This window comes from Pristiophorus japonicus, chromosome 21, assembly GCF_044704955.1.
Source record: "Pristiophorus japonicus isolate sPriJap1 chromosome 21, sPriJap1.hap1, whole genome shotgun sequence".
NCBI lineage: Eukaryota > Metazoa > Chordata > Chondrichthyes > Pristiophoridae > Pristiophorus > Pristiophorus japonicus.
The window spans coordinates 62,355,559-62,374,995 of record NC_091997.1 but is presented as its reverse complement, the minus strand read 5'-3'; the positions used below and the strand labels follow the sequence as shown (position 1 = coordinate 62,374,995).

The window sequence follows — 19,437 nt, the reverse complement described above, 5'->3', positions numbered from 1 at the left end:
TGCAGCCCTGTGTGACCCCGGTCCGGACGTGAATTGGATCTGTAATGGATTCGTTGGTAAGGATCATTCGTTGCCTACATGTCGTCAAGCAGGCGAAGGATGTTGATGAACTTTTGGGGGCATCCGAAATGGAGGAGGATGCTCCATTGACTCTCACGGTTGACACGGCTATACTAACCCCCTCGCTCCCCCCCTCGTGGCACTCATCCCCCAACTCCTCTTCTTTGCTCAACATTCCAACCCCCTACCCTGCTCCCTGCCCATTAGAATTCAGCTGAGAATTTGTATTTGTTCCTAATTAAGACATACCGGGATCACCAATTTCAAGTCTCTCCTTTCTTATGAATGATTAAACTATATAAATCAGCCAATTACTCTTTCTGCTCTCCAACAGCGACATGAATCATTTAATGCTCATCACTGACACCACATCGTGCTAACCCCTTGCTTCAGGGCACAGTGTGACATGCAGTAGGACGGTCTGATTGAACGGGTAGCATGATCCATACTAAATCTAATCCCTAGCATAAATGAGCAAATTAGAGGCAAGCATATTGAAGAGAAGTACATTGCAGAGTTGGTAGCACCAGTGCTGCAACTCCTCTGCAACTCTCTCGGTCAAAAATAAATACAACCCTATGTAGAGAATGATTAATATAATTTAAACACTGGTGCACACCCAGATTTTACACTAATGTGCTTTGCTTCATAGAGGCAGAATACATGGTCCCAACTCTTCAAGACCAGCCCAGCCCAGCCCTCCCCGGGCTGAGTGAGATCGGAGACCGTCAGCCTATGCTCTTGTACCAACAGTGACCAGTTAGATAGTAATACTGGCAGGGAAGACTGCCTATCTCCGGGGGCATCTACAGGCAGGGGGCAAAGAGGGAGGAAAAAAATATCACAGTACTCAAAAGGAAGCAGAGAAATCAATGCACCAGACAGAATAAAAGCAGGTGTTAGGCCACTAACACTGGTTAGGCCACAGCTGGAGTACTGCATGCAGTTCTGGTCACCACATTACAGGAAAATTGTGATTGCACTAGGGAGGGTACAGAGGAGATTTATGAGGATGTCTCCTGGACTGGAGAATTTTAGCTATGAGGAAAGATCGAAAAGGCTGGGGTTGTTTTCTTTGGAACAGAGGAGGCTGAGGAGAGACCTTATTGAGGTGCATACAATTATGAGGGGCTTAGATAGAGTGGATAGGAAGGATCTATTTCCCTTAGCAGAGGGATCAACAACCAGGGTAGCAGGGGGTATAGATTTAAAGTAATTGGTAAAAGGTTTAGAAGGGTTTTGAAGGGTAATTTCTTCACGGGGGGATGGGGGGTGGGGGTCTGGAACTCACGGCCTGAAAGGGTGGTGGAGGCAGAAACCCTCACCACATTTAAAAAGTACTTGGATGTGCATCTGAAGTGCCGTAACCTACAGGGCTGCGGACCAAGAGCTGGAAAGTGGGATTAGGCTGGGTAGCTCTTGGTCGGCCGGCGTGGACATGATGGGCCGAAATGGCCTCCTTCCGTGCTGTAAATTTCTATGATTCTATGATAGGTGGAATTTAAAATGCTGAAAGGATTAGGGAGGGATGAGCTTAATTTCAGCTGTGGAAAAGTGTGGAAGTACTGGCCATTAGGTCACTGATCTGGGCAGCCAAAGCGAAGCCAATTTCCCCCAACATAAAGACCGAGTATGCACTGTCAATTTCAGCAGGAAAGACCCTGATCACCTCAGACTTATTGGCACCAACTCGACTAGTTAGGCATGAAAAGGAGGGTATAAAGACAGACAGGTTCAGACAGTCCAAAGCGAGAACCTAGGAGCAACACTCGGCAGAAGTAGGCACCGAGGAAGAGACCCTCGACGGAACAGTGTTAGGACGGACTGATCATCCGTGGACCTATTGGGTAACTATAAAGTATAAGTGGTGAGTCTTGTACTTCTTCTGTATTAAATGAACATTAACAGTACCGCCATTGTCGAGTGTGTCATTTGGTATTTATCTCAAGAACCGTCGCAGGCAACTCCTAGTCACATGACCAGCAAAATTGCCGTTTGAGCAACAAAAAGGACACAATATAAAATAGGCAACATTCAAAGTCAGGCGGGATATTTTCCCCCAACACAGATGAGTGGAATAAAGACTTAGCTAAATGCTTTCAATCAAATGCTTCAAAGAATAGTTGGCGGGACAGCAAGGGAAAGAATTAGCTGTACATGGTGAGGACACAGATAAGAAACTGTCTCGAGCTATGGGCCAACATGCTGCCAACTTGAACCAGACCGAGTAGTGAAGTTTGGCACAAGATCAGTCTACAGAGGAACAAAAGTAAAGTACTGTGGGTGCGCTAGAAATCTGAAATAAAAACAGAAAATGCTGGAAATACTCAGCAGGTCAGGCAACATCTGTGGAGAGAAAAACAGAGTTAATGTTTTAATCTTTTGTCAGAACTTGGGGAGACATTCATGTATGAGCAGATGATGAATTTGCGTTGTGATGTCCAAGCGACTGCAGCATTCAGTTAACCCGACTGCCTATTTTGAACAATTCTACCATGGAAATAAATTGCAGAGGAGTAGATCATCCTGGTTATACCAAACTACAGAATCCTCAAAAATCTTTCAGAAAAGAACAAATCACTGAAATAAATTCAGAAAATTTACCCCTTGTTCTGCACATTGCACATGTTCCGTTTCCTACATTACAACAGTGACTACACTTCAAAAGTACTTCATTGGCTGTAAAGCGCTTTGCGAGGTCCTGAGGTAATGAAAGATGCTATAGAAATGCAGTATTTTTTCAAAGGAGATCATTCGGCTCACAACCTGACACACAAACACTCACTCTCACACACACTAACAGACACACACACTGACACTCACTCTCACACACAAGAACAGTTATTTTGCTTCGGTCTTCACAGTGGAAGACACAAAAACCATGCCAAAAATTGCTGGTCACGGGAATGTGGGAAGGGAGGACCTTGAGACAATCACTATCACTAGGGGGGTAGTGCTGGACAGGCTAATGGGACTCAAGGTAGACAAGTTCCCTGGTCCTGATGAAATGCATCCCAGGGTATTAAAAGAGATGGCGGAAGTTATAGCAGATGCATTCATTATAATCTTCCAAAATTCTCTGGACTCTGGGGAGGTGCCTTTGGATTGGAAAGCAGCTAATGTAACGCCTCTGTTTAAAAAAGGGGGCAGACAAAAGGCAGGTAACTATAGGCCGGTTAGTTTAACATCTGTAGTGGGGAAAATGCTTGAAGCTATCATTAAGGAAGAAATAGCGGGACATCTAGATAGGAATAGTGCAATCAAGCAGACGCAACATGGGTTCATGAAGGGGAAATCATGTTTAACTAATTTACTGGAATTCTTTGAGGATATAACGAGCATGGTGGATAGAGGTGTACCGATGGATGTGGTGTATTTAGATTTCCAAAAGGCATTCGATAAGGTGCCACACAAAAGGTTACTGCAGAAGATAAAGGTATGCGGAGTCAGAGAAAATGTATTAGCATGGATCGAGACATGGCTGGCTAACAGAAAGCAGAGAGTCGGGATAAATGGGTACTTTTCGGGTTGGAAATCGGTGGTTAGTGGTGTGCCACAGGGATCGGTGCTGGGACCACAACTGTTTACAATATACATAGATGACCTGGAAGAGGGGACAGAGTGTAGTGTAACAAAATTTGCAGATGACATAAAGATTAATGGGAAAGTGGGTTGTGTAGAGGACACAGAGAGGCTGCAAAGAGATTTAGATAGGTTAAGCGAATGGGCTAAGATTTGGCAGATGGAATACAATGTCGGAAAATGTGAGGTCATCCACCTTGGGGAAAAAAAAAATAAAAGGGAATATTATTTGAATGGGGAGAAATTACATCATGCTGCGGTGCAGAGGGACCTGGGGGTCCTTGTGCATGAATCCAAAAAGTTAGTTTGCAGGTGCAGCAGGTAATCAGGAAGGCGAATGGAATGTTGGCCTTCATTGCGAGAGGGATGGAGTACAAAAGCAGGGAGGTCCTGCTGCAACTGTATAGGGTATTGGTGAGGCCGCACCTGGAGTACTGCATGCAGTTTTGGTCACCTTACTTAAGGAAGGATATACTAGCTTTGGAGGGGGTACAGAGACGATTCACTTGGCTGATTCCGGATATGACGGGGTTACCTTATGATGATAGATTGAGTAGACTGGGTCTTTACTAGTTGGGAGTTCAGAAGGATGAGGAGTGATCTTATAGAAACATTTAAAATAATGAAGGGGATAGACAGGATAGAGGCAGAGAGGTTGTTTCTACTGGTCGGGGAGACTAGAACTAGGGGGCACAGCCTCAAAATACGGGGGAGCCAATTTAAAACCGAGTTGAGAAGGAATTTCTTCTCCCAGAGGGTTGTGAATCTGTGGAATTCTCTGCCCAAGGAAGCAGTTGAGGCTAGCTTATTGAATATATTCAAATCACAGATAGATAGATTTTTAACCAATAAGGGAATTAAGGGTTATGGGGAGCGGGCGGGTAAGTGGAGCTGAGTCCAGGGCCAGATCAGCCGTGATCTTGTTGAATGGCGGAGCAGGCTCGAGGGGCTAGATGGCCTACTCCTGTTCCTAATTCTTATGTTCTTATTAATGTTGGGGAAGTCCAGAACCAGGGATCGCAGTTGAAGGATAAGGGGTCAGCCATTTAGGACCGAGATGAGGAGAAACCTCTTCACCCAGAGAGTGAGGCCAATTCACTAAATATATTCAAAAAGGAGTTAGATGAAGTCCTTACTACTAGGGGGATCAAGGGGTATGGCGAGAAAGCAGGAATGGGGTACTGAAGTTGCATGTTCAGCCATGAACTCATTGAATGGCGGTGCAGGCTCGAAGGGCCGAATGGCCTACTCCTGCACCTATTTTCTATGTTTCTATAACAGAAACACACACACTGACACACACTCACTCTCACACACAAGAACAGACACACACAGACAATCTCACACACACACACACACACACGAGAACAGACACACACACTGGCACACATACACACAAGAACAGACACACACTGACACACATACACACAAACACTCATTCTCACACAAGAACAGACACACACACTGGCGCACAGACGCACACACTAGCACTCACTCACACACACAAGAACAGACGCACACTGACACACATACACACACACTGACACTCACTCTCACTGACACACACTCTCTCACATACTGACACTCACTCTCACACACACACAGGAAAGGAAGAAGTGGCAACGTTTCCTTCCAAAATGAATTACTTCACACTTCTGCATTAAGTTTCATCTGCCATATGCCTCCCCATTTCACCAGTCTATGTCCTCCTGATGTCTGTTACTATCCTCCTCATTTTTTACAACATTTCCAAACTTTGTATCATCTGAAAACTTTGAACTTATGCCCTACATACACCAAGTCCAATTCATTAATATATATCAAAAAGAGTAATGGCCCTAATCAAAGTTACAAATGACATAATCCTTTGTGACTGTGACAAAGGCAAGCTATCCCACCTCATCCTTCTTGACTTGTCTACAGCCTGTGACACGGTTGACCACTCTATCCTTCTCCAACGCCTCTCCACCAATCATCCAGCTGGGTGGGACTGCACTCGCCTGGTTCCATTCTTATCTGTCTAATCGTAGCCAGAGAATCACCTGCAACAGCTTCTCTTCCCGCCCCCGCATCGTTACCTCTGGTGTCCCCCAAGGATCTGCCCTTGGCCCCTCCTATTTCTCATCTACATGTTGCCCCATGGCGATATCATCTGAAAACACAGCGTCAGTTTCCACATGTACGCTGATGACACCCATCTCTACCTCACCACCACTTCTCTCGACCTCTCCACGGTCTCTAAATTGTCAGACTGCTTGTCTGACATCCAGTTCTGGATGAGAAGTTTTCACCAATTGAATATTGGGAAGACTGAAGCCATTGCTTTCGGTCCCTGCCACAAACTCCTTTCCCTAGCCACTGACTCCATCCCTCTCCCCAACTTCTGTCTGAGGCTGAACCAGACTGTTTGCAACCTTGGTGTCATATTTGACCCTGAAGTGAGCTTTCAATCACATATCCACAGCATAACTAAGACCTATTTCCACCTCTGTAACATCGCCCGTCTCCAGCCTTGCCTCAGTTCATCTGCTGCTGACGTCCTCATCCATGCCTTTGTTACCTCTAGACTTGACTATTCTAACGCATTCCTGGCTGGCCTACAATATTTCACCCGACGTAAACTTGAGGTGATCCAAAACTCAGCTGTCCTTGTGCTAACTCGCACCAAGTCCCACTCACCCTTCGTCCCTGTGCTCGCTGACCTGCATTGGCTTCCGGTTAAGCATTGCCTTGATTTCAAAATTCTCATCCTTGTTTTCAAATCCCTCCATGGCCCTCCCTATCTCTGTAATCTCCTCCAGCCCCACAACCCCCCGTGATGTCTGCGCTCCTCTAATTCTGCTCTCTTGAGCATCCCGGATTATAATCGCTCGACAATTGGTGGCTGTGCCTTCTGTTGCCTAGGCCCGAAGCTCTGGAATTCCCTGCCTAAACCAAAATGAATGACTTGGATGAAGGGACCGAATGTAATGTAGCCAAGTTTGCTGATGATATAAAGATGGGTGGGAAAGCAAATTGTGAGGAGGACACAAAAAATCTGCAAAGTGATATAGACAGGCTAAGTGAGTGGGCAAAAATTTGGCAGGTGGAGTATAATGTGGGAAAATGTGGGGTCATCCACTTTAGCAGAAAAAGTAGAAAAGCAAATTCTAATTTAAATAGAGAAAAATTGCCAAGTGCTGCAGTACAGAGGGACCTGGGGGTCCTTGTGCATGAAACACAAAAAGTGAGTATGCAGGTACAGCAAGTAATCAGGAAGGCAAATGGAATGTTGGCCTTTATTGCAAGGGGGATGGAGTATCAAAGCAGAGAAGTCCTAGTACAACTGTACAGGGTATTGGTGAGGCCACACCTGGAGTACTGCGTACAGTTTTGGTCTCCGTATTTAAGGAAAGATATACTTGCATTGGATGCTGTTCAGAGAAGGTTCACTCGGTTGACTCCGGAGATGAGGGGTTTGACTTATGAAGATAGATTGAGTAGGTTGGGCCTATATACATTGGAGTTCAGAAGAATGAGAAGTGATCTTATCAAAACGTATAAGATAATGAGGAGGTTCAACAAGGTGGATGCAGAGAGGATATTTCCACTCATAGGGGAAACTAAAACTAGGGGACATAGTCTCAGAATAAGGGGCCGCCCATTTAAAACTGAGATGAGGAGGAATTTCTTCTCTCAGAGGGTTGTAAATCTGTGGAATTCTCTGCCCCAGAGAGCTGTGGAGGTTGGGTCATTGAATATATTTAAGACGGTGATAGACAGATTTTTGAGCGATTAGGGAATAAGGGGTTATGGGAAGTGGGCAGGGAAGTGGAGCTGAGTCCATGATCAGATCAGCCATGATCTTATTAAATGGCGGAGCAGGCACAAGGGGCCAGGTAGCCTACTGCTGCTCCTATTTCTTATGTTCTTATAAACCTCTCCGCCTCTCTTTCGTCCTTCAAGACGCTCCTTAAAACCTACCACTTTGACCAAGCTTTTGGTCACCTGCCCTAATTTCTCCTTATGTGGCTCGGTGTCAAAGTTTTATCTCATAATATTCCTGTGAAGCGCCTTGGGACGTTTCACTACATTAAAGGCGCTATATAAATACAAGTTGTTGATTTTGTTGTTGCTAATATCAACCCCTGGGAAACATCACTGTGCACATCCTTCCAGTCAGAATAACAACCGTCCACCACGACGCTCTGCTTTCTGTCCCTCAGCCAAATTCATATCCACACTGCACTTTCCTTTTAATTCCATGGGCCTCAATTCTGCTAACATTTTACAGTGACAGACCTGTACCCACCAGTACTGTACCCTACAGTGACAGACCTGTACCCACCAGTACTGTACCCTACAGTGACAGACCTGTACCCACCAGTACTATACCCTACAGTGACAGACCTGTACCCACCAGTACTGTACCCTACAGTGACAGACCTGTACCCACCAGTACTGTACCCTACAGTGACAGACCGGTACCCACCAGTACTGTACCCTATAGTGACAGACTGGTACCCACCAGTACTGTACCCTACAGTGACAGACCTGTACCCACCAGTACTGTACCCTACAGTGACAGACCTGTACCCACCAGTACTGTACCCTACAGTGACAGACCTGTACCCACCAGTACTGTACCCTATAGTGACAGACTGGTACCCACCAGTACTGTACCCTACAGTGACAGACCGGTACCCACCAGTACTGTACCCTACAGTGACAGACCTGTACCCACCAGTACTGTACCCTATAGTGACAGACTGGTACCCACCAGTACTATACCCTACAGTGACAGACCTGTACCCACCAGTGCTGTACCCCAGTGTTATACAGTGACAGACTGTACCCACCAGTACTGTACCCTACAGTGACAGACCTGTACCCACCAGTACTGTACCCTGCAGTGACAGACCTGTACCCACCAGTACTGTACCCCAGTGTTATACAGTGACAGACCTGTACCCACCAGTACTGTACCCTACAGTGACAGACTTGTACCCACCAGTACTGTACCCTACAGTGACAGACCTGTACCCACCAGTACTGTACCCTACAGTGACAGACTGGTACCCACCAGTACTGTACCCTACAGTGACAGACCTGTACCCACCAGTACTGTACCCTACAGTGACAGACCTGTACCCACCAGTACTGTACCCTACAGTGACAGACCTGTACCCACCAGTACTGTACCCCAGTGTTATACAGTGACAGACCTGTACCCACCAGTACTTACCCTACAGTGACAGACCTGTACCCACCAGTACTGTACCCCAGTTTTATACAGTGACAGACCTGTACCCAGCAGTACTGTACCCCATTGTAATAGTTACAGACCTGTACCCAGCAGTACTGTACCCGAGTGTTATACAGTGACAGACCTATACCCACCAGTACTGTACCCGTGTTATACGTGATAGACCTGTACTCACCAGTACTGTACCCCAGCATTATACAACGACAGACCTGTACCCACCAGTACTGTATCCATTATACAGCGATAGACCTGTACCCACCAGTACTGTATCCGTGTTATAGTGACAGACCTGTACCCACCAGTACTGTACCCGTGTGTTATACAGTACCAGTACTGACAGGTCTCTTACAATGAACAAAGGAAGGTGGATGTGAGCTATGGTAACTCATTGTATGACAGACCGGTACCCACCAGTACTGTACCCGTGTTATACAGTGACAGACCTGTACCCACCAGTACTGTACCCCAGTGTTATACAGTGACAGACCTGTACCCACCGGTACTGTACCCCAGTGTTATAGTGACAGACCTGTACCCACCAGTACTGTACCCCAGTGTTATACACTGACAGACCTGTACCCACCAGTACTGTACCCCAGTGTTATGCAGTGACAGACCTGTACCCACCAGTACTGTACCCCAGTGTTATACAGTGACAGACCTGTATCCACCAGTACTGTACCCCAGTGTTAGACAGTGACAGACCTGTACCCACCAGTACTGTACCCCAGTGTTATACAGACAGACCTGTACCCACCAGTACTGTACCCGTGTTATAGAGTGACAGACCCGTACCCACCAGTACTGTACCCCAGTGTTATACAGTGACAGACCTGTACCCAGCAGTACTGTACCCCAGTGTTATATAGTGACAGACCTGTACCCCCCAGCACTGTACCCCAGTGTTATACAATGCTCAGGACGGTGACTAAAATACAGATCTGCTGTCAATGTTAGATATAATTCATACGTAAAAGAAAGAATGACTTGCATTTATATAGCTACTTTCATAACCTCTAGACGTCACAAAGTGGTTTACAGGCAATGAATTATTTTTGAAGTGTTGTAATGTAGGAAACGTGGCAGCCAATTTGCGCATAGCAAGCTCCCACAAAACAGCAATGAAATAAACGACCAGACTATCCCAGGACACCGGGGAGAACTTGAAATACTGCAGTGGGATTCATCTGAGTGGGCAGACAGGACCTCAGTTTAACGTCTGATCCAAAAGATGACACCTCCGACAGTGCCGCGGGAGTGTCAGCGTGGATTAGGGGCTCAAGTCTCTGAAGTGGGACTTGAACTCACAATCTTCTGACTCAGCGGCGAGAGTGCTAAAGACTGAGCCATGGCTGACCCCACCTGTAATTCATCGTCACTCAGTAAATCTTTAACTGACTGATTTATGAAATAGAAAGCTGGCTCTGCATTTTCTTCCCAGTTTTTTTTAAATTTCAAAATATACTTTATTCATAAAAAAATCTGTACAGTACATTCAAAGGCATTTCAATACCTTTAGCTGCGGTCAGCAATCCCATACACTATTATTTGGGTGCTGACGGCAGTTCCGTTCGTTACATTTCCTTGTTTTCCAGTTCAAGTGCAATTCGGTCCAATACGGGATACCTTGTAGTACATGCAAACAAATTACAGTACACGGAATGGGTGACGGTACATTTACATTTTGTTTTTCTTTTTAACATGCATTTCGCAACAGACCTTGCATTGTACATGGCACTACATAGGTGTTTACAGATCATGGTGCTCCATGTACACAAAAAGTAAATTACAAATACAGCCCGAGGGGGGTTTTGTACTGATTCCTGCCCCTGGGTTTACCGTGGAGGAAGGGCTTTAAACTGTGGCCCTTCCCCACCGTGCCTTTGCGGTGACTCACCAATTTTAAGTGCGTCCCTCAGCACGTAATCCTGGATCTTGGATTGCGCCAGTCTGCAACACGCAGACGTGGACATCTCCTTGCTCTGGAGAACCAGCAAGTTTCGGCAAGACCAAAGAGCGTCTTTGACCGAGTTGATGGCCCTCCAGCAGCAGGTGATGTCTGTCTCGGTGTGTGTCCCTGGGAACAGCCCGTAGAGCACAGAGTCCTGTGTTACGGAGCTGCTTGGGATGAACCTCGACAGCAACCACTGCATCTCTTCCCCCTCAGTGGCCAGGATGGGGGAGGGGTGGAGCTTCACTGACAGGTCTCTTACAATGAACAAAGGAAGGTGGATGTGAGCTATGGTAACTCATTGTATGGTTATACAGACCTTTTCATATGCATCACATCATTACATTTATATAAAGCACTGTCCTCTGGATAGAAATATATTTAAATTCTTTGGAAGATTTTGAGTGAAATTTAAAGTGTATGAATTTATAACAAAGCATGCAGTCTTGATGCAAAGCACGTTCCAAATTCCATTTGCTCTATACAAGCTCTGAAGTTTACAGCATCTGGTCCCTGCACAATTTTCAGATAAGCCATGTCCAATATCACTAATTGATTTAAAATTCTAATTCAAAAAGTTAAATGTCTGTCTTGTGTCAGGAATGCTTCTCTCTCTCTCTCTCCCTCCCTCAACAAGCAAAAAGCAGCTTCCATACATAAACCCAGTCCCCCCTGGTAGCATGGATACGGGATTGGCTGAGTGACGTGAAACAGAGAGTAGTGGTGAACGGCTGTTTCTCGGACTGGAGGAAGGTATACAGTGATGTTCCCCAGGGGTCGATATTGGGACCACTGCTTTTCTTGATATATGTCAATGATTTGGATATGGGTGTACAGGGCACAATTTCAGAATCTGCAGATGACACAAAACCTGGAAGTATAGTGAACAGTGAGGAGGAGAGTGATCGACTTCAAGAGGACACAGACAGGCTGGTGAAATGGGCGGACACGTGGCGGATGAAATTTAACACAGAAAAGTTCGAAGTGATACATTTTGGTAGAAAATGAAGAGAGGCAATATAAACTAAAGGGTACAATCCTAAAGGGGGTGCATCAACAGAAAGACCTGGGGGTATATGGGCACAAATCGTTGAAGGTGGCAGGGCAGGTTGAGAAAGCGTACGGGATCCTGGGCTTCATGAATAATGGTAGAGTACAAAAGCAAGGAATTATAATCAATCTGTATAAAACGCTGGTTCGGCCTCAAACTGGAGTAAAGCACCGCACTTTAGGAAGGATGTGAAGGCCTTGGACAGGGCGCAGAAAAGATTTACGAGAATGGTTCCAGGGATGAGGGACGTGGATAGACTGGAGAAGCTGGGGTTGTTCTCCCTAGAGCAGAGAAGATTGAAAGGAAATATGGTCGAGTGTTCAAAATCATGAGGTCTAGACAGAGTAGATAGAGAGAAACTGTACCCACTGGCAGAAGGGTCGAGAACCAGATTTAAGGTGATTGGCAGAAGAACCAAAGGCGACTTAAGAAAAAACTTTTTCACACAGCGAGCGGTTAGGATCTGGAATGTGTTAGCCTGGAGGCAGACTCAATCACAGCTTTCAAAGGGTATTGGATAAGTAGCCCACATTACAACAGTGACTACTCTCCAAAAGTACTTCATTGCCTCTAAAGCACTTTGAGATATCCGGTGGTGGTGAAAGGTGCTATATAAATGTACGTCTTTCTTTTCTTTTACCCTGCAGTGGGCTTTCTGGAAATCAATGTCAACCACATTTACTACATTTTTTTCCATCCACCATATTGCAGCTCCTCTCAAGGAACTCCTCCAGTTTTGTCAAACACGACCTTGCTTTCTGAAATCTGTGTTAGCTATTTCTTGATATTTTTTTCATGTAGATATTTTGAAATTTAACCTTTAAAGATTCCAAAAGTCTGCATCCCACAAATGTTAAACTAACTAGCCTGTAATTACCCAAGTTAGCTCTGCCTCTCTATTTGAGAATGGGTTTTGTGTTGGTCACTCTCCAGCTCTCTGGCACACATCCACTCTCAATTAAATCCTGAAATATTCCTCGTGTCTCTGCTATTTCTTCCCCCATTTCCCTCAGGATCCTGGGATGTATCCTGTCATGTCCTGGAACTTTGTCCTCCTTTAAGCTCACACATTTCTTTAATACTTCCCTTTTATCTCTCATCTCACTTTTAATCAATTCAGGGTTTACCTCCTCTCCAATATCTCTAGCTATTGTAAACACTAAAGTGAATTACTTGTTCAGTATCCCTGCCAAGTTCCAATAATCCTTCACTAACTCACGATCCTCTCTCAGGTCTCACCCCGCAGTTAATCATTCTCTTTTTACTGATAGATTTAGAGAATATTTTCTCATCATTTTTATATGTTTTTGAATCGCTCCTCATACTTTACTTAATTCCATATACCTCTTTCCTTTTGTCTATTTTCTCTTATTAGTCTTTCCAGCCCAATATATTCCAATGTTCCTTTTATCGCCAACTGAGCTGCAGAAATCAATTTCCTGTCATGTGTTTAATTCTTCTGCAGTCTCTAAATCAACCAGCTTTACTTAACTACATGCCTAATAATAAGCCTATAAATGTTAAAGATACACATTAAAGAGTTGGTCCTTCCATTAAGAAACTATGCAAACCTCCAATCTCTGACAATGCATGGCTACATAGCCATTTATTTGTGGTTTAAGACTAAAAAACAGAATCTTCCAAGTTTCCAGGTGTTTTTATAGGTGTCAAAATCAGTCAAGAATCACAGGAGGTGAAAGCGAAAGCTGGATTTGTTTCTGACAGTGGCTGAGAGCTGCTCCCTCAGAAGGTAGGTACTATTCAAGGCCAGAGTGATCTCCTGGACTAGTTTCATCGCCCAGATGGGTTGGAGAAGAATTTCCCAGATATTTTTTTCCTAGGGTTTTTAATCTGGGTTTTTATTTTGCCTCTCCCAGGAGATCACATGATTTGGGGTGGGGTGGAGTGTCTATGTTGTGATACACAAGGTATTGCAATTGTGCGGGACAGACTCGAGGGACCAGAGGGTCTTTACCTGCCTGTCATTGTTCGTATGAGGCTGTGAGTTTTCATATTTCCAGCATTCCATTGTCCCCAATCAGATTTCTACCAGTTTATTGCTTATGTTATGTTCTTATAACTAGGGAGCACAGCCTCAAAGTACGGGGGAGCCAATTTAAAACCGAGTTGAGAAGGAATTTCTTCTCCCAGAGGGTTGTGAATCTGTGGAATTCTCTGCCCAGGGAAGCAGTTGAGGCTAGCTCATTGAATGTATTCAAGTCACAGATAGATAGATTTTTAACCAATAAGGGAATTAAGGGTTATGGGGAGCGGGCGGGTAAGTGGAGCTGAGTCCACGGCCAGATCAGCCATGATCTTGTTGAATGGCGGAGCAGGCTCGAGGGGCTAGATGGCCTACTCCTGTTCCTAATTCTTATGTTATGTTCTTACGTTATTTTGCTTTGACAGAATACCAATCAACACTCAGTTATATTACAGACTGCGTGTCCCGGGTATTACAGGCTGCGTGTCCGGGGCATTACAGGCCGCGTGTCCGGGGTATTACAGGTTGCGTGGCCTCCCCCACTCCCCTCCCCGCTCCCCAATTGCTGGCCTCCCCCACTCCCCTCCCCCATCGCTGGCCTCCCCCACTCCCCGCTCTCTCCTTCTCACCGCTCCCCTCCCCATCGCTCCCATCCTTTGTGAGCTGAGGTGCAGCATTTCACTAACAGATTGCCTGGCAGGCTCTGTCGGTACGTTTAACTGTACAGCTGGTACAAGTCATCCCTTGCAGAAGATCCTACTTGGATATAACACTGTGAAACCATCTGTGCCACAGTTTAAACTGCACAGCGCTGCCTGTTTAATGTACAATTATCACACACAGTGCACCCAGCAACAGAGATCTTTTTCGATCAATTTTCAACCTTCCTCCAAAGGCCCTGACTCTTGTTGTGTTCAATCGCACAGGTGGAGGTCACCCTCTGGCAACATCCGTAATGACACCAGACGTGAGTGTGCCCGGCTATTGATCTCTGGAGGCTATCACAGCTGAACCTGAGGCTGATGTTGCCCTCACCCATAGACTTTCTGTCAGGGACATTGGTCAGTGATCAGCAGCAGGAAGCCGAGCCAGGGGCGGTGACTCAATACAGATCAAGAATCAAACCTTGTGGTCAGAGGTGCTGTTTTCGGACAAGATGTTAAACTGAGGCCTCGACTTCATATAAAAGATCCTACGGCACTATTTGGAAGAAGAGCAGGGGAGTTATCCTCGGTGTCCTGGCCAATATTTATCCCTCAATCAACATCACAAAAATGGATTCTCATTTATCGCATTGCTGAGTGTGGGAACTTGCTGTGCACAAGTTAGCTGCCGCATTTACCTGCATTAGAACAGTGACTACACTACAAACGCACATTATTGGCTTTGGGACGTCCTAAGGTCATGAAAGGCACTACAGAACTGCAAGTCTTTCTCTTTCCACCAATTAGGAACATGAACTGATTTTTGGTCAAATATTACAGGACGATCAAACATCAATAATATCAATAGTGAGAAATGTGCACTTAATAAAAGTCTCAAACCATAACATACCTTGGCCTCAAGGTCTTGTCTGCCTATCCCGATGCCAGCATTTTAATCGACTCATTTAACTTATTCACTGACAGTAATCCCCAAATAGAATAGATTTGAATGAAGTGACTCGAGGAGGGCATTAGCCCCACACAGGGAACTGTCTGTCAAAGCAAGGCCTCCCAGATTCCTCATTCATCTGTCACCATCAGTTATCCCATTACCAAGCAAACAAGATTCCATCTTAGTCTTGCTTAATTATTGAAACTCTGACAGTCCCAGAGTAGAGATGGAGATGTGTAGACCATGCACTGTGTTAAACAGGACCATGGATCTGATGTGCAATCTCCACCAATCTCCTGATTCCACCTCTGTGAAGCGCCTCAGGATGTTGCCCTGTGTTAAAGTGCTAAACAAAAACAAAACTGGTTATATTATCCCGCTGACTACAGGAGGAACACTCAATCTGGCAAAGTAAAAATGAACTTAAATGAAAAGTTATTTCCGAAAAACCTGCAACACAGGCAGCAGACCAATCCAAAAGGCAACTCTTCGTCTACTGCGTGGGGCTAGACCGTGGGAGGTTTCAGAGAGCAAAGGTACCAGATACTTGCTCAAATTTATAGTATGTCTCCAATCTTGGACATTACAAAGCAAATACGAGAGAGCTGGAATGAACCAAAGCACGGTGCAGTCCAACAGCTACATTCGCCATGTATTAATGTTGGTGTAGTACTCAGAGCTGAGAACATGTTGCCCAAATGGGATTGGTCAAGAAAGATTAATCAGAGAGTGAAGTGATCCCTCTGGGTTATGAATTTCCAGCCAGAATGACTCCGGGTCAGTCACCTCCATTCATTGCAAGACAACTCGCTTCAAGAAAGTGTTTCTATATTTATCAAACATTTAATCTTCATTAGATAAATACGTACAATTGGAAAGGAAAACTGTACTGATTGCAACAATTATCAATCTACTTCCATTGAGGTCATCCATTTAATAGAAAATGTAGCATCAGGGCAGACAGACGGGCAGGCAAGATTAAGTGCAAATCATTTTAACAACATACTTGATAATTAAAAAGAGCGACAGTAAGGACTGATCCAGTGCAGGGCTAGGGGGAAACAGCAGGGGAGTGGGACTAATTGGTAGCTCTTTCAAAGAGCCGCAGAGGCACGATGGGCTGAACGTTTTCCATTTGTGCTGTACCATTCGATGATTCTCTAACAGCCCACAATAAATCCTTAAACTCAAAGCTTGTGCCTGGAGACAGAATGACAGAGGGAGGGGGATGGTTCAGCCACGAGGGGCGACAGTCTTGGATTAACAGCCGTTAACCTGGTGCTGGGGTCCTCATGCCCCTCCTGACCTGACAATTACATAGGAAGCATATATGTATTTTTCATTAACAGAGGGCACATTTTTGTTTTGTACAGGTCACACTGAGTGTGTGTAGTGAAGGCGGCAGTCGGTGAGTGGGGATTATTACTCAGAGCAACAGGCGGTGGCTGAACTGCAGAAATGTGGTGAGATAGCGGCAACGGGCTATCCCAGGAGCGGCAGGGCACGGCACAACAGGGCACGGCACAATCTGGCACATCACGGGCAGCTATTCGTTATACTCAATCCAGCAAAACTCAAATAAATATCTACAAAGTATCTTTAAAGGCAGAAAAGCATTGATAGTAAATCTCACAAATGCACCGGGAGAGGCCACTGGTTTGTAACAGGATCTGACCTCCCCCCTCCAGGGGAAACTGGGTCACCCAACATAGGAACAGGAAGAGGCCATTCATCCCCTGGAGCCTGCTCCGCTATTCAATTTATGTGTCAGCCATGGCTCAGTTGGTAACACCCTCGCCTCTGAGTCAGACGTTTGTGAGTTCAACTCCTACTCCAGGAACTTGAGCACATAAATCTAAACTGACACTCACAGTGCAGTACTGAGGGAGCGCCGCACTGTCGGAGGGGCAGTGCTGAGGGAGCGCCGCACTGTCGGAGGGGCAGTACTGAGGGAGCCCCGCACTGTCGGAGGGGCAGTACTGAAGGAGTGCCGCACTGTCGGAGGGGCAGTACTGAGGGAGCGCCGCACTGTCGGAGAGGCAGTGCTGAGGGAGCGCCGCACTGTCGGAGGGGCAGTGCTGAGGGAGCACAGCACTGTGACAGGGGCAGTACTGAGGGAGTGTCGCACTGTCGAAGGGGCAATACTGAGGGAGCATCGTACTGTCGGAGGGGCAGTACTGAGGGAGTGCCGCACTGTCGGAGGGGCAGTACTGAGGGAGCGCCGCACTGTCGGAGAGGCAGTGCTGAGGGAGCGCCGCACTGTCGGAGGGGGAGTGCTGAAGGAGTGCCGCACTGTCGGAGGGGCAGTGCTGAAGGAGTGCCGCACTGTCGGAGGGGCAGTGCTGAGGGAGCACAGCACTGTGACAGGGGCAGTACTGAGGGAGTGTCGCACTGTCGAAGGGGCAATACTGAGGGAGCATCGTACTGTCGGAGGGGCAGTACTGAGGGAGCGCTACACTGTCGGAAGTCCCACGGCATCATTTTGAAGAGGAGCAGGGGAGTTATCCCTGGTGTCCTGGGGCCATTATTTATCCCTCAATCAATATAACAAAAAAACAGATTATTTGGTCATTATAACATTGCTGTTTGTGGGAGCTTGCTGTGCGCAAATTGGCTGCCACATTTCTTACATTACAACAGTGACTACACTTCCAAAGTACTTCATTGGCTGTAAAGCACTTTAAGACGTCTGGTAGTTGTGAAAGGCGATATATAAATGCAAGTCTTATTTATTTATTTTAATGAGATCATGGATGATATTTACCTCAACCATCTACCCACCTTAGTTCCGTAACCATTAATAGCCTTCCCGAACAAGAATTTTCAATTGCCCCCAGACTCAACAGCTTTTTGGGGCAGGGTGTGGGTAGAGTTCCAGATTTCCACAACCTGTCCTTTTAATCTAACCCTTTTAGCCCCGGTATCAATCTGGTGAAGTGCGCTTCTCCCCTCCAAGGCCAATATACCCCCCTAGACTGAACGCAGTGCTCCCGACGGGGTCTGACCAGAGCTCTGTACAGCTGCAACATAACGTCCTCCCTTTGTATTCCAGGCTCGCTGTCGGGGCGGGGGTCAGATAACCCACCACTAACTAGGTTAACCAGTCACTAATCTGGGTAACCTGCCCCTAACCCGGATAACCTGCCCCAATGGTTAACCGGTCACTAAAATGGGTTATCTGTCACTAATCTAGGTTAACCTATCCCTAACCCAGTGACCCTGTCCCTAACCCGGTTAACATGTCACTAATGGTTAACCTGTCCCGAGCCCGGGTAATCTGTCACCATCGGGTAACCTTCACTAATGGTTAACCTGTCCCTAACTCGGTTAACCTGTCACCATCGGGTAACCTTCACTAATGGTTAACCTGTCACTAGCCCAGGTAACCTGTCACTATCGGGTAACCGGTCACTAACAGTTAACCTGCCCCTAACCCGGTTAACCTGTCACCATCGGGTAACCTTCACCAATGGTTAACCTGTCACTAGCCCAGGTAACCTGTCACTATCGGGTAACCTTCACCAATGGTTAACCTGTCCCTAACCAGGTTAACATGTCACCAATGGTTAACCTGTCACTATCGGTTAACCTGCCCCGGGGGAGCGGGTTGCGGCCGAGTCACTCACCGAGAAGCCGGCCCAGAAGGGGCACGAGTGGCGGACCCGAGCCGAGGTGGTGAGCGCCAGGGCGGCGAAGCTGACGGCGACGATCAGACATCCGAGCGCCATCTGCGCGGCGCCGAGAGCCAGCATGAGGCGGGCCCGGGCCCGGGCCCGGGACTCGGACACCGCGGGGCCCAGCGAGCGGCAGCGGGAGCGGCCGCCGGGCATCGCCAGACCGGAGCGCGGGACCGCGGGAGACGGGTGGCGCGCGGGGCGGGCACGTGGGCAGGGGGCGGGGGCGCGCGAGCGAGCGGCGCCTCTCGGTTGCCAGGAGTAACCGGGCCCTCAGCCAGCGGCAGGGCCCGG

At 46.7% G+C, this 19,437-nt stretch overlaps 1 protein-coding gene across 1 annotated transcript in view; it reads right to left on the bottom strand.

Moving 5' to 3' along the window:
- Positions 1–19,299, bottom strand: part of fam189a1 (family with sequence similarity 189 member A1) — a 56,499-nt gene extending 37,200 nt beyond the window's left edge. The window contains exon 1 of the mRNA XM_070863942.1: positions 19,096–19,299. Within this exon, the coding sequence (XP_070720043.1) occupies positions 19,096–19,299 (204 nt within the window). The remainder of the gene's footprint in view (positions 1–19,095) is intronic.
- Positions 19,300–19,437: the final 138 nt, after the last annotated feature.